Source organism: Seriola aureovittata, chromosome 23 (assembly GCF_021018895.1).
Source record: "Seriola aureovittata isolate HTS-2021-v1 ecotype China chromosome 23, ASM2101889v1, whole genome shotgun sequence".
Lineage (NCBI taxonomy): Eukaryota > Metazoa > Chordata > Actinopteri > Carangiformes > Carangidae > Seriola > Seriola aureovittata.
In genome coordinates this window covers 2,278,864-2,299,679 of record NC_079386.1, presented here as the reverse complement: position 1 = coordinate 2,299,679, position 20,816 = coordinate 2,278,864, and the positions used below count along the sequence as shown (strand labels likewise).

At 42.2% G+C, this 20,816-nt stretch overlaps 1 protein-coding gene across 3 annotated transcripts; it reads right to left on the bottom strand.

Annotated features, from left to right (window-relative positions):
• Positions 1 to 5,459: 5,459 nt before the first annotated feature.
• Positions 5,460 to 19,316, bottom strand: acox3 (acyl-CoA oxidase 3, pristanoyl). 3 transcript variants are annotated; one of them, XM_056369804.1, is made up of 20 exons: positions 19,190 to 19,316; positions 18,566 to 18,634; positions 17,335 to 17,507; positions 15,861 to 15,958; positions 15,634 to 15,769; positions 15,446 to 15,520; positions 13,949 to 14,038; positions 13,488 to 13,631; positions 13,234 to 13,322; positions 12,366 to 12,462; positions 11,813 to 11,995; positions 11,483 to 11,605; positions 11,011 to 11,131; positions 10,756 to 10,878; positions 10,314 to 10,427; positions 9,851 to 9,966; positions 9,408 to 9,582; positions 9,252 to 9,319; positions 8,257 to 8,343; positions 5,460 to 7,527 (listed from the first exon to the last, which is right to left on the bottom strand). In XM_056369804.1, exons 3-20 carry the CDS (start codon positions 17,452 to 17,454, stop codon positions 7,408 to 7,410), a joined length of 2,079 nt encoding a protein of 692 aa, XP_056225779.1. In that variant the 5' UTR covers positions 17,455 to 17,507; positions 18,566 to 18,634; positions 19,190 to 19,316; the 3' UTR covers positions 5,460 to 7,407. The 3 variants fall into 3 exon arrangements, with proteins under 3 accessions (XP_056225779.1, XP_056225778.1, XP_056225780.1); XM_056369803.1 differs by lacking the exon at positions 19,190 to 19,316 and having other exon boundaries at positions 18,566 to 18,694; XM_056369805.1 differs by lacking the exon at positions 19,190 to 19,316 and having other exon boundaries at positions 18,573 to 18,688.
• Between the last annotated feature and the right edge of the window lie 1,500 nt (positions 19,317 to 20,816).

Here is a 20,816-nt window from a genome sequence, read left to right as displayed (position 1 = left end):
ACAGCTGGAGTGAGGGCGTGGCTAGCCTAGCTTAGCATAAAGACTACAAACGTGGGTTAAAAGCTAGCCTGTCTCTGTCCAAAGCGGCATACCGACACCCCCAGAGTTCACTGTTTTAAAAACCAGCTTGTTTAACCTGCACAGAAACAAAAGTGTAGAAATGACCAGGTGTTTCCAGCTGTATCTCAGATAGCCAGTGAGCACAGGTGTTGCTTCTCTGTACAGGTGGGATTGTCAATTCAGTTCCAGCACAAAATGTAAAACCACAACATTACATTTATGTTTCTGTACGAATCGTTGACTGTACATAAAGATGAACGAGGTCACATCTCCCCAAAAGTGAAGCCCAAACATCTGGATTGCCACCTGGTGGCTGGCTACAGTATAGGTCATAAACCGGGCTTCCTCTATGTTAGCAGATGGGACATGGGCCAAACTAGAAAACGTGTCTTATGTCGCTGATGTTTAATTCGTTTTTTGATGCAATGAAACAGGAGTGTGATGTTGTGATTGACAGTTGTGATTGACTCGCAATTGGGTCGAGCAGGTGTATGGGGCGGGACCTCAACCCAGAGCGATCACTACTGTACAGACTCTGGCTTCAAATGACGTCACCAGTGTCGTCACCATCTTTATAAACAGTCATTGGTACAAATTAAACAAACCACATGCAACATGGTAGCCAGTGAGCTTCAGAGGTGTTGGTGTATTTAGTTGTTTCCCCTGCTTTTATGCTAAGCTAAGCTAACCTTGTCTTGACTCCAGCTCTGTCCTCAACACACAGACATGAGTTTGGTATCCCAGAGCTCACTCATGGAAGACGGTGGATAACTATATTTCTATTCTTTAAAGTAAAGAGTCTGGAGTGAGGACTTGGTTAGCCTAGCTTAGCATAAAGTCTGGGTCAGTAGCCTGGCTCTGACCAAGTGAAGGGTTGAACACCAGCAGTATGTGGAGAATAAGATATTTACTGTAAAACACATTAGTTCTAATGGAACAGTGAAAACCTCCATGAGTACATGTACCTCTGACATTTCACTACATTCCACTTTAAATACTTATATTTTATTTACATAAAAGTCTGAAAGCAGTATTATATTATTGTGGTACTGATAGCTTTACTTAAATAAAGGATCTCAGTCATTTCCCATTACTGTTTTCTGTCAGTCATTCTAGGGCTACATACAATAATCTGTAGTAATTCTTTAAGTTGAATATGAAAGTATTTTCATAGCACTTGGTAAGTTGGATATTTGTACAAAATATTCTTGTATGGACCTCAATACATTTGAGGAAGAAACTGGTTCTCAGATCATATCCTTCAACTGTTCCAGTATGAATGTGGAGCAAATATATTCCCACAGTTCATCTCAGCAGGATATATTTAGAGAATAACAACAAAATATTTGCTGTATATACATCAGTGATAGTCTTCCACCATAAAAAATCAAAATGTGATTGGTTCATTCACCTGTCTAAACAAACACATGCAGCTGTGGGGGCTTCTACAGACATATATACGTAGACACCATATTGGTCGCTTCGATATGCTGCGATATGTCGACATCGCCGCCATATTGGACCAGGCAGGACTGGTCTGTAAACAAACAGGAATAAATTCAGGAGCTGTGTTTTTCTGGATAAAAAGCTCTATAACGTTTATATTTCTCTCCCAAGTTCAATGAGTCATTTTTATATTCAAGGTTTATGATCTACTTGAAGTAAAAATAAAAGTTTTGTCTCCAGTTACTTACAGTCGTGATAGTTTGGCTTTAATCACTGTTTTCCATAAGGAGGAGTGTGTATTAACATTGGGTTTACATCATGAACTGAATTAATTATATGGTGGAAAATAATTCATTGTCATAAGGAATTGTTGAAACTTGTGAGTAAAATAAATGAAATATAATAAATAAAATAATTTTATCAGTGAAATGATATACATGTTTATTGATTCCAGATGAGAAATCCAAGTGTTAAAGCAGGATAACATATTAACATGATAAGCTATTAAAAAAAAAAAAATAGTAACCATATTTTACAGTGAGGAGGAAAACAGTGGCAGCGTGCACAGCTCTCAAAGTAAGTAACTCTGTAAGGTGCAGAGACGTGGCTGAGTACATGGTAAAGGAAATGCTGGCACTTCCACTGGAATAGTACTTATATTTTAATATAGGGCAAACAACGAACACATACATCCTGAATGCACCGCTCTACACATTCTAACACTTCAAAGCAGTCTGAGCTTTTTGTTGTATGACTATGAGAAATACTCTGTTTTTTCTATGATTATATTCATCATTTATTTGATGTGATGGATTACATAACCTAGGCATGCCATCCTGATCTTTTGAAGGGATACTCCAACAGTTCTGGACATGAAAGTCAGTCACCTGATGCTCCATCACTCAGCCTGTGAAAACATTTTTATGATGTCCTGTGAGGCTCCGGAGGCGCTCTGTCACATCTGAAAAAGTAAAGATGTATGATGTCATACTGAAGTCATCAGGGTTCACTTGGTTTGGGATTGGAGACTTTGTTAGCCTGTGTTATAAACTGGAGGTGAGGAGTTTGAAAGAAGCTCTATTATAATTATTATTATCATTATGGGAAACAGAGGATCCAGTATCAGGCGTCTCTGATCTTCTAGGTATAGATCTTCTGGCTTTGTTTATGAATATAACTTTATAAATGAAAAAGCCATTGATGCTAGAGTGCACTGCATTCTGGGAGCAAATTATTGAACCATGTGAAGGGGAAAGTGAGGTCCAAGGCTGAGGCTGAATGGTCAGCAGCTGGATGGATCTGGGTGAAAGGATCAGTAGACCATGATGTGCCAGTGAGGCTGTCAAAGGCTTTCATTTAGTCTGCATCCATGGAAATGACTCAGCTGATGTAGACATTAGATGACATCATTACTCAACTACCTCCCTCCTGGTGAGAGAAGGCTCTCTAGGGCACGATGGAGGAAAAGGGTGGAGAGGACCTGCTTGATCTTTTTACAAGGATAGGTTCTCACTTCCTACCCCTGAAGAACAACATGGAGCCTTCCAGCAACACAATGGCTCATTAAGCCATTCCACAAGAGCCACAATATATATGTACTTATAAGCACTTGTACACACTGTAAACACACTGGTCACCTACCCAGAGGCCTGTACTTAGAGGCAAGTTCAACATACCCAGGATACCTTTCTGTTATCTGGCTAAACTGAACCTAACATTTTCCGTTCTGGATAACCTGTTCAATGAAGATAGTTATCAACTGGTTCGAGTGCATTCGTGTAAAAGAGGCAGATGTGTTAGTTATAAGCAACATGAGAACCATAAATAAAGTACTTAATATTATATGAGAAGAAAGGCTACAGTCCAAAAGTGTAATTAATTCAGATTTAACCTAAACCAGCTAGAGAAGAAGCAGTGGTGACTCCCTACCCCTGAAGAGGAAGTCTGAAGTCGTCTGTCTGTTCCCCATTTTTTATATTCTTTTTAGTCCATAAGAGTCCACAAATCAAAAGAATCAGAGGGTTTTTCATTAAAGTGTTCCAGGTTGTGAATATTGTCATGTAGAGTCCATTACATACTGACTGACTGACAGACTGAAGATCTGCTGCTTAAATCCCTGGACAGAAGAAGGGAAACCCCATGTAATAACTCTGGTCTTGACCCATGGGCTTCTGGAAAGCGGTTGTGAAGCTCAGAGTGAGCTGTTTCACTATCGCCGTCTTGACAGTACCTGACTCCACCCCTAACTCCCAGCTGATCCAAAAATAGGTAAAGAGGTGGGGCATGGGTGGACGTGGAAGTATACACTCTTGTTAGCACCGTGAGCACAGGTGGGCCTCTTGGCCGAAGGCTAACCCAAGGCTAATTAATTTGCTGGCTAATTAGCTAGTTAACAAGCTAAACTAACAAGACAGGTATGACTAGTGCAGACACTGATACCTGCTAGTGCTAGTGCTAACATAAATAAAATAATACAAGAAGAACAGAATTTCACTCACTCACTCAGACTTCTTCATGTTCTGCCGAGAGACCACTTCATCAGCCTGCTTTCCAGTGCAGTTTTGCACGAAATAGAGGCGATTTTTTCAGAAAAGTCAACAAAACACAATAGTCTGGTCTGTGTTTCCATTGAGTGATGCTATGTGAATAAAGCTGGGTTTTCTCCTCTAATGATATCATTCTAATTAAACATGACAACAGATTTCCAGCAGTCTGACTCTCTGTTGGGACTAGGTCCCTGGGGCCTGATATGACAGGAGCCACGACTTGAATGTGAAAAAAGTATTTCCATTTCAATTTTGCGAAATATTACTTTGTCGAATATTCGGGAAAACAACTTATGTGAGCCGATAAATTCTTTTGTGACATTTGAGTTTTTCAAAAATTCACGTGTTTCCATTACTCTTTTTTAAGTTCACAATTTCAAATTGTGCATTAATAGAAATGCACCTATTGACTTGAATTAGCTGAGTTGATGCTGAGCAGACAGCTAGCAGCTAGACACTGAGGAGCTAGCCAGCTGTGACAGAACACACCAGTCACTCAAAGTGGCCCCGCCCTCAATTATATATGTAAAGTCAGTTGTATGAGTTATATAAAATGTCACCCCCCATACAGTCCAATACTGTTTTTGTACCAGGCTGTAAACATGTTTATTTCTGCAGTAAAGTTGGACATTTTAACATGGGAGTCTATGGGGACTGACTCACTGTTGGAGCCAGAGCTGCAGGTTTTGGTTCTTCAGTGTCGGCTTCAGTTTTCAGCCTGGAGGTTGCCTTGAGCAAGGAAGGCCTAGGGCAGTGATTTATGGTCTCATCCACTATTAATCTAAATGTGTTTGGTTAATTCAACTCTGACTGCACCTATGGGAGCGCCAGGCCTTTTGTCCCAGTTCTGAAGTCCTAACCAAAGAATGAACCAGCTCACCCTTTCTCTGCCTGTGATTGACAGACTCAAAACATGAACATTGAGCTTTTTAACAGAATTATTCCAATTAATTTTAATACTGAATACAAGCACATCTGGCAGCTTCCTCCTGTTTATGTGCTGATGTTGCATTAGCTGATGACTTTAAAGCTGTATGGTCTTGGTTACATCACTGGTGAAACTGCTGTGACACTGTGGTGAAAAAGGTCATCAGTGTGCTGAAGCTGAGCAAGAATCACGCTCTTGGTGGTTTTTATGTGTATGGAAAAATATCTGAAGAAGAGGAGGAGGAGAGTGTGGATATAAATATATGCAACTGTCATTTCATGCTACATTCAACAGTCACATTGTGAGATGGTCATCCTTTCTGACACTGACTATCTTCGAACCTCTCTCACAGTGTGATGTAGAACCACCATGACCAAAGATATCACCACGTTTCTGTTTGGTTGGTCGTCATGGTTTGGGACAGCCCAGAATCACACATTATGTACATGGCTTTAAAATAATTACTATTATTATTAAAGTAGTTATATAAGTAAATTTATTTAATATGTGTATTATAACTGCATCAAGACACCACCTTTCAATATGTATGATCATTCTTTACACAAATGTTCGGATAATTAGTAACTAGCAGTGGGACTAGTGGAGATGATAAACAGGGATTATTGATGGACCACTGAGGCCACAGCACTCTGATGAAACTGCCTCTGCAGCATCATTTAACATGTCATTCACCCAGTGTTTGATAACTGTACATCATCTACAGTAAAACACAATTTTCAGAGTCATTAAACTACATCTATTATGATACATTTCACATTCGTCATCTAAAAATCACACTTTCTTTTCAGATTCCCTGATACAGGCTGAAGAAGGTAAAAGATTAAAGTGTGTGTTTGTATAATTGTACCTGTGAAAAAAAACAAAAAAGTAAAAAAAAAAAAATTGTGAATGTGTACATAAAAATTGCGCAAACAATAAATCAACAGCAGGGTCACACTGAGAAATAAACACACACACATTCATGTTATAAGAACAATTTGTGTCCCGGTGTTCAGGTGTGTAACTTCAGCACCACACAGTGGAGGAGCTGATGTTCTACCCACGTTTCCCTGTAGAGAACCAGGGATGTCACAGGAAAAGTAATACAGCATTTCCTTAGTTTCATATTTTAATAGGCATTAGGAATTGTAAAAAGAATTCATAAATGAACAATTAATCCATCAATAAATACTTCAGATTTGAAAATGGCCGCGGGATGTAATAAGCTCTCTGATTGGTTGGAGAGCTAACCAGTGGGTTTTACCAGAGAGGCTGAAAGGAGAAGCTAAATGAAAGGAAAGAGCTGGAAAAAGGAAATGGAAATTAAGGAAGGAATCCAGGAATTTATTCCCATTTTTAAAATGCCTTTTCAGAGTTTTTCAAATTCTACAATTTATTCGTGAATTAATAAATATATTTATAAATGGTTTATTTAATAAGAGTTTTATGCTGTTTTTGTAAATCCATTTTTATATCTGAAGTATTTATTGATTAATTAATTGTTTATTTAAAGATTTATATTCATATATTCATTTATTTACAACTCCTATTTCTCATGCCTGTTAAAAAATGAAATCAAGGAAATGCTTTATTACTTCCCGAGTCCCTCCTGCTGTAAAACAACATTATTGATTATCAAGAACAAAAAAAGGTCACTATTGACACATATAATCCACATGATCAGAGAGAAGATCCTGACTGTCAGTGACTGACACACATTACAGCTGAAATCAAGGGGTTAGTGTATGTTTATCACTGGAAGGAAGAATCAAAGTGTTTGAGGATCAGAAACTTCTCTGCGTGGAGAGTGTGTGTGTGTGTGTGTGGGGGGGGGGGGGGACATGTTTAATTGACAGCTGAGAAAACAAAGGTGCTGTTGAAGCTGTGAGGTCATGTTGGTGTAGTAACTACAATCAGAGCTGCAGGCTCTTCTTCACATACACAATCATTACAAAAGAACCAGCTGTAAAACTACAAGGGTGACAACCATCTGATATGACTCTGTATTGTCACATTTACATCAGATAAACATTAAAAAAGGTCTACAGAGGCCACATCACAAAAATGATTTTTGAGCCAGTCATGTGTGCAGCTGAAACTTCTCCTTGAAAAATGATGTAATCGATTAATTCATAATAAAAATAGTTGCTGATTAATATTCTGTCAATTGAGTGATCAACTAATTGATTAATAGTTTCAGCTCTAAACTGACCAGAGTTTCTAAGCTGCTCAGGTATGTTATTAGTCCCTTTATAATAAAGACATGACAGGGTTTAACAAACAACAATCACCATTCTGTAGTGTGACACTGTTTTGGCAAAAAGTAGTGAACACATGGAAGTGGCATTTTCATGTGTTTGCTCAGTTTCTGAGGTGATGCAGAGACTGTGGACCCGGATCCTGGTTCTCCTGCAGAGATTCTGCGTTCTAGAGTTTTGGACGCAGGGATCCAACCGCAGGTTTGTCTGAGCAGAACTCTTTCCACCAGGAGGGCCGGTCCAGCACCTGGCTGCCCTGCATCACCGTCGACCACAGGTTCTTGTACAGCTGAGAACAAACAGGGAGAGTCACGGAGAAGGTTTTAAGTGGATCCAGTCTGTGATTCAGGATCCAGCCAGTGACCTGGGGAACAGCTACAGCTATAGGTCATTCATGGCCATGTAGTTTTATGAGGCTAAAAGATGGAGCTTCGTTCCCACCCTCAGTTTTTACTCAAAGAACCTAAACAAAAGAAGAGGTGTGCCCCCCCCCACCTGTCAGCACCACTCACCTGTGTTGGTATGATGTCACAGATCTTGTATTATTTATGAAACACATCAAACAACACCAGGTCAAATCTAGTCCAGCATGTGTCTGGACACTCAGGACGTAGTTAAACTGTTGTGTGGAAACAGTGGAAACAACTGCACACGCCCCCTGATGGTGTAATTGAAAGTGTTGGTGCCGATTCATTCAGACAGAACAGCAGCCAATGAGGAAACTCCAACACTCAGCTGACCAACAGTGTGACTTTATGACTGATGGCCCTGCTGTACAGCCATGTACTTACATACAAAGAGCTAATGTTTATCAAAATGTGTACAATCAGTTATTTAGTTGTACTGGTGATGTCATTCTCCATGTTATTGTCAGTCTCATTAAATTATTACTTACTAACTGTTGTTTCTTCATGCTACTGTCTTACTGTGTACAGTTCATCTTGCACTGGTCGTGTGTATTTGTCCCCTGGGGACAAATAAAGTTTCTTGAATTGAATGAAGTTTTGTGTGTCCTCACCTGTCCATCAGCACAGCCAACAGGTGAGTTGAGCATGAAGTCAGTGGGTGCAAGAACATCCACCAGTGAGACAGCATCATCTTTCAGCTGCGGGAGAACAGACGGAGATGAGCCGATGCATCACTCAGCTTCATGAAGACAGAGAGACCGTGTGGACGGACACAAGGAGGCAGCGGGCGCCACACGATAGTCACACTAATAAACAAGCACGGGCTGACCGCCATTATCTACAACCGTAATACTTCATTTAACTACTACATTTTCTGGTTTGAAGTAAAAAAGAATTAAGTAATAAATAGTAAGTAAACACTGATCAGTTCATTTCATTTAAACTCGGATGGTCCAGTCTGAAGACTGATGAGTCTGACTCAAGTCAGAGCTGTGTGGGTGAAAGCAGTGGGATGAAATCTGGGTTCATTCATGTACGAGACACTGAATTAAACGTGGACAGAGCCGCTCAGTGTTTCTACTTCAAAATCATTGCTTTGAGTTTGGGAAATGAGCGTGTGTGTAGGTTTGCATATGGTGATCTCGTTTGCACTATTCGGAATGAAGTCATTAGATAATTCTGTTGTGTCCTCCAAGAGGCAAACCTGCTATAGCTAGCTAACGTCACCAGCCTTAGATTATTAGATCCTTAATACTGATGCATCAGTGGATTAGCAGCATTTTCCTGATGTAGCTGGTCGAAGCAGAGCTGGTTTTAAAAGTGAAATCAAGGGGAAAGGAAGTGCAGCACAGGTAGATCTCCTGAATATAAACATGTTGATGATGGATGAAAAAAATGCAAAAATATTTTCTCTTTTAAGTGAATTACTTTCCTCTAATCTTTGATCTGTTACTGTGATAGTTTTATCTAAATGTAAATACAGATCATATGTTAATAGACCATTCAGTTGTTTTGGAGGGGTTGTTCAAACCTACACCCTTGGAAATGAGATGGACATGGACTGAGACAGAGACAGATGTGAGGACAGAGACAGATGTTCCTGTACCTGTGAGCAGAGAGAGAGAATGGACATCTGGACCAGCTCCGCAGGTTCCCGCCCACTCAGGTAATTACCTGGAAAGAACCAGTGCAATGTTACAAATACCAGCACAAAGCCTGAGTGCTCTACACCTGTGTGTATCATACAGAGAACAGTACAGACCCTGGTACAGTGTGGCCATGTGGCTGCTGAGGCTCCACAGACCATACAGGGCACACAGCTTCCTGAGCACTGGTCTGAGACCAGCTGGTGTATCCTCATCTGTCGTCTGCTCATGAAACCTCCGGAGGCAGTCGTGTTCGATGTAGGCGATGGCCAGGGACCGGCAGTAGTACACCTGAACACAACATGTTGTGAGGTTGCCATGTCTGCCCTTTGATCTACTCTCAATAATCCAAGATAACAAAGTGAAAACATGTTTTCAGAAATGTTAGGTAATACAAATGGAAAAAAAATCTCTCATCTAGAAACTGTGGTCAGCTGCTTCCTGTTTTCTTTAGTGAGCCTTGGCATCAGTCTAGAACCTCACTGGAGTCCACCTGTGGAGAACTGAACTGATTTGACACACCTGTGTATATGTGTGTGTGTGTGTGTGTGTGTCTCACCTGGCTGTTGTTGCGAGCCTCAAACTCCCCCTTGCCTGAGGCTCTCTGCTGCTGCAGCCTCTTCTGACTCTCCACCAACAGGAAACACACCAGCCACTTATAGGCTGCCAGAGGCACTGAGGACACACACACACACACACACACACACACACACACACACACACACACACACACACACACACACACACACACACACACACACACACACACACACACACACACAAAAGGTTATATCAGCAGGATTTATACAGCTGAAAGGGTTAAGATCTGTCACTCTGCGTCTCTGTTACTGGAAGAACAGAACGTGTGCGACAGTATTAAATGTCCTGACCTCGTGCGTCTTTCACTTGGTTCCTATGAACCCAGAAGTGAAGGTTTGATAGCAGCAGAGGAAAATCCACAACATCTGATCACAGACAGTTTGGTATCAGGCTGATCTGGAGCAGCTGAAGTACTGGACTACCTGCAGAGTCCATACACTCCTCCATAGACGTTGCTTTGAACTTGGTTCCCAGGATCCTGCGGAAATCATCCAGGAAATCCACAGTGTGAAGAGGAGACTCGATCCGCACCCCGTCTGAAAAACGACAAGAAGACATCAACTGAAGCTTTAGAGACTGATCAGAGTCCCTGGCAATTTCTTAATTGTTAATGCAACTCTAATGAGAAGAGTGTTTCTGTGACTTCCTGTTGATACAGTGAAGGCTGCTGGAAACAGGTGAGGCACGCTTCATCTCAAATGAACCTGTTATCACTAACTGCCTTGACGTTGCCGCACCGACAGATCAGCACCGTCAGTCAGAGAACATCATATGACTCATGAATAGGTGCTGTAATTGTCCAGTTCTGTCCCTGTCCCTGGCCACATGAACCTTCAATAGTGTCTCAGAGGACGGGGGACTGACCGTGCAGCTTGGCCTGGAGCCAGCTCAGCAGGTAGTTGCTGGTCTGCTGCAGCAGCACGTTGTTGTCTCCTTCATATGTGCAGTTAGGATCATTGTCGTCACGCAGGTTACCGAGCCGGTTCACTGAGAGAGAGAGAGAGAGAGAGAGAGAGAGCCAACTGAGCCAGGTGTGTGTGTGTGTGTGTGTGTGTGTGTGTGTGAGGCATTCAATAGTGAAGCTTGATGTGTGTGAATGTGTGTGTGCTTGACACTGACTGGCCAGGTATCCATGTCCTCCACAGGCCTCCCTGCACTCCTGGATCCCCCTCTGAGCTGTCCAGGACCCCAGTGGTTTACTGGAGCAGCCTATTGCATGGATCTCTTTACCCATCTCTGCCTGGGACACACACACACACACACACACACAACACACACACACACACACACACACACACACACACACACACACACACACACACACACACACACACACACACACACACACACACACACACACACACACAAGAAATATAAGTATTTGAACACTTAAACATGTGTCACTCTGCAAGCTCTGCATGTTAAATTAGACATAACATAATGGATCCTACACCAAGTCCCAGGTCTGGACTGTGACACTCCGGAGGTTCAGGATGACAAATACACAAACACAAACACAAACACATACACATACACATACACATACACATACACATACACATACACAGACACACACACCATCTCCACTCACCTGTCTGTCACTGTTGTCTCTCATTATCTGTCCGATCTGGAACTCCACAAAGTTCATGAAGATGTCTTTGGAGAAGCGTTCAAGAGCGTACGCTGCAGCCAGGTACGGGATCAGACGCCATTGCTGAACCAAACACACGCAATACACAACACATTAATATTAACATCCACACTACAACATGAGAAATGTACACAGATATTTTTATAATGCCACCAAATCAGTACAGCTGACTCAGAGCGAGAGCGAGTATTTCTGTATCTCCAGAGATTCAGACGTTTACTTTTTGTCTTATATCTTACTGTCTCTATGATCTAGTGCCAGGACTCTGACCTGTAGCTGGTACTCCAAAACAGGGATCTCCTCTGTGTCTTTGGGTCCAAACTGTCTCCTGGTGGCTGAGAAGCGGATGGCCACAACCAGAGCCAGCTTCAGGTTGATCAGAGCCATCCTGGTGATGGACACCCTGCCCCCTGACAGGGCCCCCAGAGAGGCCCCAAAACGCTTGTTGGGGTCCTGGAGGAGAAGACACAGGGACACAGAGAGAAACAATAGATAAAAGAATGAACTGTATATACACTGCACAACTGAGGAAGAAAGAAAGAGATGGACGATGAGGACAAACACAGATTAACACTGGTGTGGTTTTTTCCTCACTGGAGAGGCTGAAGGAAGAGAAGAGACTGAGAGACATGGACGCCGTCTTACTGCTAGTAATGTATAACTGTCTTGGAACTGTGGAAATGTCTCTGTATTCAACAGTGTTTGTGGAATTCCTCTCACTGCCAGAGGGGAGAGACAAAGCTCCACACTAAGAAACCACTGGAGCCTGACCTGAAATGTCTCTGGAGTTCTCACTTTTACTACCAGTGGGAACGGTACCGACCTTGAATGGAGTCAGGTAGCGTCCGTCAGCGGTAACATCTCCTGTCTTATTCAGCAGATTCTCCCGGGGGATCCTCACATTGTGGAACAAAGCAAACCTGAAGGTGAGAAGACAAAGAGAATACTTGGTTACACACTGGAGGCGTGAGTAACACAACAGCAGGACTTTAAACTGTGTTTATAGTCCTGCTGTTGTGCTGTTGTGCTGTTGTGTAAACTGTGTTTACAGTGAAGTGGTGGTGTGTTCGTCTCCACATCAGTACACAGCTGCACAGTTTCATGTGGAGGTCTTCTCACACCTGTCTCTCTGCTCCAGGAGATCTACCCACTCGCAAATATAAAATGCAGGTCTGATTGAACACACCTGCCACACATCCAGCATTAATGCTGACAATGTTCTTTAAAGTCCAGACACATGATTTTAAATAATAAAGTTAATGACCTAAAGAATTTATCAAAGGAGGTGTTAACTTTTGAGCTTGGTATTTAAGATTAATTTGGACGTGGACTCAGCTGTGCCAGGCCGTACCATTAAGTTCTTTAGAGGGAAACATATTCAAATGACTATGAAAGGCCACTTTGAAGGTGAACTGTACCATATAGATATATTATTTCACCCGGGGTTTAAGGGGGATGCAAACTTTTGCTCTCAACTGTATAACCATGTTTTTCTACAAACTCTTTTTTCTACCAACAGAAGATGAGTGTTTAAACCTTATTAAAGTCGACAGCACCACACTGTGGTCGCAGTGTCAGCTGGGGAATAAACTCTGGACATCAAGCCTCTTGACCGACACACTGTCCCACCACACTGACACTCACACCTCTGTCTCTGCACCACTGTTGCAGATGTTCTGGTTTCATCTTACCCATTATCCAGTCCGTTCTGGCCCAGCTTCTTCCCTATGTCTCCCACCAGCACACCTGGCAGAGCCAGCAGGGTCTTAGGGTCTCTCACCTGCAGCACAGTGGTTAGAGCTTCACTGGATATGACACACGTAGTCAAAGCTTCATAACAACAGGAAAACTTGGGTAATAGGATTTTGTGACATCACATCAGTTAACAGCATCTGATGATGTAACCGGCTGTAACTCGGTCAGGGGTCTAAGGTCAGAGTCTCACCGGGACAATGAAGGAGTGCAAGCCGTGGCAGACTCGGTCGGGTGTGTAGAGCTGAGCGAACACCACAGCGTGCGTGGCCGTCTTACCGAGATTCCCCACCCAGAACTTGGCAGCCTCGAAGTCTGGAGAGTGGATCACAAACTCCTGCAGACAGGAAGCTTACTGTCAGAGCAGAGCAGGGGGGTCAGGAGTCCCGATTACCCATCATTCACTGTGAGGTTATACAGGGTAAACCAGCAGACTCTGCCAGCTGAAGGTCTGAGGACCAAAACACTGTCAGAGAAGGAGTTTTATATTCTTTGCTTTGTAGAAATTCATTTAACTAGACAAATATATTTTGCTGTGTCACTAACTGATGGTTCCCACCCTGGAGGTCAGGCCCCCTCACAGTGGATCACTGTATAAAAGCATGTGTGTGGTGTGTGTGTGAAGTGAGTGTTGTGTTGTCTGTGTGTGCTGACCTGGGTGGAGGGGTCGTACGTGGCTGTGGTCCTCATGGCTCTGGTGTTGCTGCCATGACTCAGTTCAGTCAGTGCGAAGCAGCCAAACGTCTACAGACACAGACAGACACAGACAGACACAGACAGACACAGACGGACACAGACAGACACAGATGGACACAGACAGACACAGACAGACACAGACAGACACAGACAGATACAGACAGACACAGACAGACAAAGACAGACACAGAATAACATAGACAGATACAGACAGATACAGATACAGACAGACACAGACAGATACAGAGAGACACAGACAGATACAGAGAGACACAGCGGACACAGACAGACACAGACAGACACAGACGGATAAAGACAGACACAGACAGATACAGATACAGACAGATACAGAGAGACACAGACAGACACAGACAGACACAGACAGACACAGACAGATACAGACAGACACAGACAGATACAGACAGATACAGAGAAACACAGACAGATACAGATACAGATACAGACAGATACAGATACAGATACAGACAGATACAGAGAGACACAGACAGACGCAGACAGACACAGACAGATACAGACAGATACAGACAGATACAGACAGACACAGACAGACACAGACAGACACAGACAGATACAGACAGACACAGACAGACAAAGACAGACACAGAATAACACAGACAGATACAGACAGATACAGATACAGACAGACACAGACAGATACAGACAGACACAGACAGACACAGACGGACAAAGACAGACACAGACAGATACAGATACAGACAGATACAGAGAGACACAGACAGACACAGACAGACACAGACAGACACAGACAGACACAGACAGACACAGACAGACACAGACGGACACAGACGGACACAGACAGACACAGACGGACAAAGACAGACACAGACAGATACAGATACAGACAGATACAGACAGACACAGACAGACACAGACAGACACAGACAGACACAGACAGATACAGACAGATACAGACAGATACAGACAGATACAGAGAAACACAGATAGATACAGATACAGACACAGACAGACACAGATACAGATACAGACAGATACAGAGAGACACAGACAGACGCAGACAGACACAGACAGATACAGACAGATACAGACAGATACAGACAGACACAGACAGACACAGACAGACACAGACAGACACAGACAGACACAGACAGATACAGACAGACACAGACAGATACAGAAGGCATAAGATCTCAAAGGCAAAACTATAAACCTGTACAACAATGGTAATTCCAAATATTAAATACTAAATTTGGAGTATGAATATACTGAACACAAGGATGCAAAGAAGACTGTATGATTCAGTGTGAAGGCTGCTTAAATCTGAGGAAAAGCTCATGGCCAGGACTGTGAGATGTCCTCAAAGACTCCCACTCTGAATGTGTCCAGTTAAACCATGAATAAAGCACCACACACCTGTCAGGTGGTGTTATTTGTGAAGCTGTGTTGATCTCTTACCGTCATGTCTTCAGTGTTCTCTACGTATCTGCTGTGTCTCCCTGATCCTGAGTTGGCAACAGTTGCTCCAAACATCTAAAACAGAAGAACAGAACTGGACTGAGACGATGAGAAACAGGTCTACAGCCTCGCTAGCAGCGAATGTCCAGTGTTTCATTTTGCACTTCCCACCACTCCCGCACCCTCACCCCTTTGTTGAGGAAGAACTTGGCGGACATGGCCCAGTCGTACATGCCCAGACAGTCACTGAGGACCACGGTCTTCCAGGGGTTCGCCATCGTCTCCTCTTTTGTAATGAAGTCGTAGCGGAAGAGCTGCTTCACCCTGTGGGTTTTCCCCTGAAGCTTTATGTTTGTTCTTTCATGTACAGTGTAAAGATACGGAGATGATGTACGACAGAAGGATTGAACTGTACCTGAGGAAGGTCAGCTCCCTCATCTTCTCCATGGGGACGTCTTCACCGGGCCGACGGGCAAACAGAGGATCGTTCTCCAGAGTCCTGTACACATGGTGCTGCAGCAGAGAAGAAGAGAGAGGAACATTTCAATAACACAGGAGCCCAGGAATGGTGCCAAAGAGGTAAAATAAGCTGAAATCAGTCACTTATAGCATTTCAAATTTCAGTTTCAAGTTTAAGCTCTGAAGGCAGTTAAACTGTCCATCTGTACACAGGAGCTGAGAGCAGCTGAAGTGTCGACCAGCCGTCCTGGAATTGTAGAGCAGCTGGGGTCAGACTGGTTTCTCAACTGCTTCCAAGGTAAAAATGAAGTCTGAGACTGCGGCTGAAAAGTCTTTTTTGCTTAGGAAGTATCTGAGCAGCAGCCATGATCAGAGCGGCTCCACTTCACTAAATGATGAGGACAGGAGCTTCAGTGTTTCCTAATGTCATCTCCTTCCTTTTGGAAAGGAAAGGACTGCAGCAACATTTAAAACGACACAAGATTGTAGTTTCACCACAGCAGAGCCACATGAATGTGTTAAAAACAGAGCAGCTGTTTAATGTTTGTGACACGATCCAGAACTGATGGAAATCCCTGACTGATCCACTGAAGCCAAATCCATAAATATAGATTTCTTCTCTTTAAGTCCAGTGAGGCGTCATCATGAAGAAGAAGCAGATTGAATTTATAGTTAATAATGTCATCATCTTAACAAAATGCTATACTCTATACATAAATGTTGTCTCACTGTGTAATGCACTAAAAATGTATTTTCTCTCTCTTTGGATGTGGTTCAGGCTCAGGACTCTGGCTGGTCTACTCGGGGACATTCACAGAATCCTTTCTAAGCCTCTCCTGTGTTTTCTTGGCTGTGTGAACCTTCAGCCCAGTCTGAGGTCCTGAGCTCTGGACCAGGTTTTCATTAAAGATCTCTCTGTACTTTACTCCGTTCAGCTTTCCCTCAGCCCGACCAGTCTCGCTGTCCCCCCCATTGCCTGATGCTGCCTCCACCATGCTGCACTGTTGGGATGGTGTTGTTCAGGTGATGAGCAGTGACATGACTCTTAGAACTGAGACCAAACGGTTCAGTCCTGGTCTCATCAGACCAGAGACTCTGGTTTCTCTCAGTCTCAGAGTGCTTTAGCTGCTTTTATACAAACTGACTCTGAGGAGAGGCTTCGTCTGGATTCTGACATAAAACCCAGATCAGTGGAGAGCTGCAGTGATGGTTGTTCTTCAGGAAGTTTCTCCATCTCCACGCAGGATCTCTGGAGCTCAGAGTGACCAACAGGTTCTTGGTCTCCTCTCTTACCAAGAACCTTCTCCCCTGTTCGTCCTGGTTTATTCTCTCAAAAGGTATTTCAACCACTTGTTCAATTAAGAGGAGCTCTTAAGAGAGGAGAGGAGTTCTAATGAGCTGCTTTAAAGCAGGAGAGAATCTGATGTTACCTTGAATGCCAGTATTTCCTCTCCATCTAGGAAGAGAAGCATGTCCTTCCAGTTGAAAGAGGCTTTCTTCCTGTAGATATCCAGGGGGCCGGAGGGGAGGTCAGCCACTTCATGGTCCATCTTGTGTTCAGACTGAAGAAGTTTCCATGCAGGGTCCTAAGGCACTTTGGTCTCTGAGAAGTAATAAGGGACAAAATTAGGATTAGGAGGCAGGATTTGATTAACATGTGGAGTAAATATGTTTCCATTAACAATGATGATAGACCTGAAAAATTAATCTTTTTTGTATCATGCCACAGTTTCAGATAACTAACAGTGCCTTAACAAGCTGTAGGAGGTGGAGGTTTCAGTAAGCAACCATAGGTTTGAATTACAACTGTTACTGACTAATTTACACAGCAGTAACTAACATTAATTCTGTGAGTTGACCAAACTATAAAAAACACTGTACTGTCTGTACTGTTTACACTCAAAGATGGTTTCATCACAGGAGGCACGACTCTGATGTAACTGTGACGACTGAATAAACATAGAGTGGGCTCTGTCTTTTGACCTAATTAAACAAGTCAAAACCTAGTATATGTCTGGACTGCGTTTGGTCAATGAGTGAATTGTTTAATTTTATTATTATTATTATTATTATTATTATTACTATTACACAGGGAGTCTGGGGCCATGTAATGTTCCAGCATAAGACTATGCTGGGACATAGTCCGTCTTAATCTTATGTAAGTGCGCCAGCAGTTTAGACACCTAGTGCAGATGTGTATGTGCCCAGATGTTGACAATGTCCAACCGTTACCTCCCACTTGTACCACCCTCCTGTGTGTGAGGGTTAAAGGGTAATAAAAGAGATATTGAATAACAGAACATTTAGCTATTCAAACTGAAGTACAAATGACTTTTCATTCAAAGTAACCTTTGTAGTCCAGCTGCTATCAGCTCAGAGCAGAGTTCAAGGCTGAATCTATCGGTTCACCTCACAAATAAAACTACACAGCAGTCTGTAGCACATGAAGAGACTGCCGTTAAACGTCTGGTCCCACTGTCCCCACCTGTCACTGTTGTTTAGTGACTAACAGGTGAAAATAAGATGTTAATGTTTACTAGAGTTCACTTAATTCTTCTCTGTTCACTGATACACAAGTTGTTTATGTGGCTGCTACAGGTGAAGAAGAACTAGCATCTTCGTAAACAGTTAACACTGAGTACATGTTAAGTTATTTCTTACCCTTTACCTCGACGTTAACTTTCCCTGCTACTGTCGTTGTCCCTCTTCTTCCTCAGTTGTCGGGATGACCTGTGTACACATAAATTTTTAGCTGTGGGTCAGATATTCCTACAGGAGCTTTACTTCCGCTAGGAGCAACTACATTTCCGGTTTGTATCTTTCAGAACAAGAGCCCCGTCTCCACACGTCAATTGAATTAAAAACGTGACTCGCTAATTAGCCCCTACACAACAAATGAAGCACGTCAAACTATTTTTCCACAAAATAATAATCTCTACTGTAGCTATAAAGGTTAAACAATAAATAACAGTGCCATACTTTAAATCCAATTAAAATGTTTGAGCTTATATTCTGAAACTCTTGTTGTTGGTAAAACTTTACAATTTTTAAAAGGATAATTCAGTTAAACAACAGCAGCACATACAAATCAACTGTAAATGGCACAAATACAAATGAAAAACATAAAAAGAAAGCAATAGACATACATAAAAAAATACAGGGATACATACATCCACTAATAATAATAATAATTATGATAATATTTACTGTTTAGCACCTTTCATACAAGAAATATAGCACAAAGTGCTTTACAAAAAAAAGAAACTAATTGCACCAAGTACTCACCTCATAATCCATTAAAAAAAGATAAAATAAAAATAAAATGTGTGCAACTGAAAATATCTTGACAGAAACTTAAGGAAAAAAGCAAGTAGGATTGTGTCTCTGTAAAACATCGAACTTGTTTGTGTTTGATACTTCAGGAACAACAACGAGGTGTATTGGAGTAAAAGGCCAAGGATCAGGTTCGACATTCTATCTCAGGTCTCACCATAACGTTTTAACTCCAGAGGGGGGAGCTATTAACTAGCAAAGAACTGCTACATCCATTGTTTTCTAGTTGTTTCTAGTTCCAGATTCACCCTCAGTTATTCAAATTCAGTGACCTACAAAAGCAAACTGTTTTGAATAGCAGTTCCCAAATAATGAATGAATTTTGTTTCATGTCTGTATGAGACATTCTCTTCTCTGAGACACCTGTGATTACCTCAGGTTCTAGTAGTTTATCATACTGGTAAAATGGTTTTCAGCCCTCAGCCGTTAGTCTTTGTGCTGGGAACTTTGCACACCATCTGTGGGTACCCATGCATCCTCACCTGCCCCTCTGCGAAACTTCACTGCTTTTCCATTAGACTGTTGGGGTCTTGGCAAACACATGATGTGGTCAAATCCAACTCCTTTTTAAATTTCCTGATGTCTCACAGTGAAACAAAACCACCATCAGTGGCAGCTTTTAGCCCACATATCCAACAGTAATCTTTAAACCTTTTCAGTCTGCCTTTAGGGCCTGTCGTCCCACTTCTGCTTACTATGGATTCAGATTCCACCTCCTTGCTTCTCTTACCAGATCTCACTTCAGTTTTAAACACCATAGATCATTGTATTCTACTTGACCAACTGGAAAACCAATTTTAGCATCTCAGGCCTGACTCTCTCATGGTTAAAATCATATTTAGCATATCTCAGCGAACACAGTGTGTTTCCTCTAATAATACTAAATCTACATTTTCTGATGTTAAATATGGAGAACACCAGGGCTCTGTTGTTGGCCCTCTGCTTTTCCCTCTTTTCTCTCTAACCTCATACTCGGCCATGAACATGCCAACGAAGCATAAAGTCTCACCTGAGTAAAGAATTAGCATACATTGCATCTTATATTGTTAATGTATATAGTATTTCTAATTTATCTTATTTGTTTTAGATTCTATTTCTATTCTTATTCTATTTCTCATTATTTTCCCCTTGTGCTGCTGTCAAATTTGAATTTCCTCTATGGTGGAACAATAAAGATACATCTCATCATCTTATCATCTTACCATCTTATCTTTGTTTGTCTGCTACTTTCAGTTGTCATATGCCCTTGCTTTTCCTCATACATACTTTAGTCTCACACTTGCGCCTGTGCATGCCACTGCAGTAGCAGCATGAGGCAGCACCTCTGGGTTGTTGGTGATTTCATTGCCTGTTAGGGTGAGATTATGGTGTTGACGTTTTCCCTTGGTCTGTCCTGTGTCATGGCTTTAATCGATGTATGTGACATCTCTGCTGCTCTACAGATCTCAGTGGCAGAGTGTCAAATCCTTTTAGCTCATTAGAAATGACAGGAACCATTCTGTCCCTTATCACTTCATCTATTAGTACACCACAGTCTGAAGTCACTGCATGTTCAATCCTTCGGTCTGCTTACAAAGGC

Coding starts and splice junctions, on each gene's coding strand:
- acox3 (XM_056369804.1), bottom strand. CDS start 17,454: ATGGACCATGAAGTGGCTGACCTCCCCTCCGGCCCCCTGGATATCTAC. Junction 10,879..11,010: donor AGGACATGGATACCTGGCCA/GTCAGTGTCAAG, acceptor TCTCTCTCTCAG/TGAACCGGCTCGGTAACCTG. Junction 8,344..9,251: donor TTCTCTCTCTCTGCTCACAG/GTACAGGAACAT, acceptor GTTCTCCCGCAG/CTGAAAGATGATGCTGTCTC.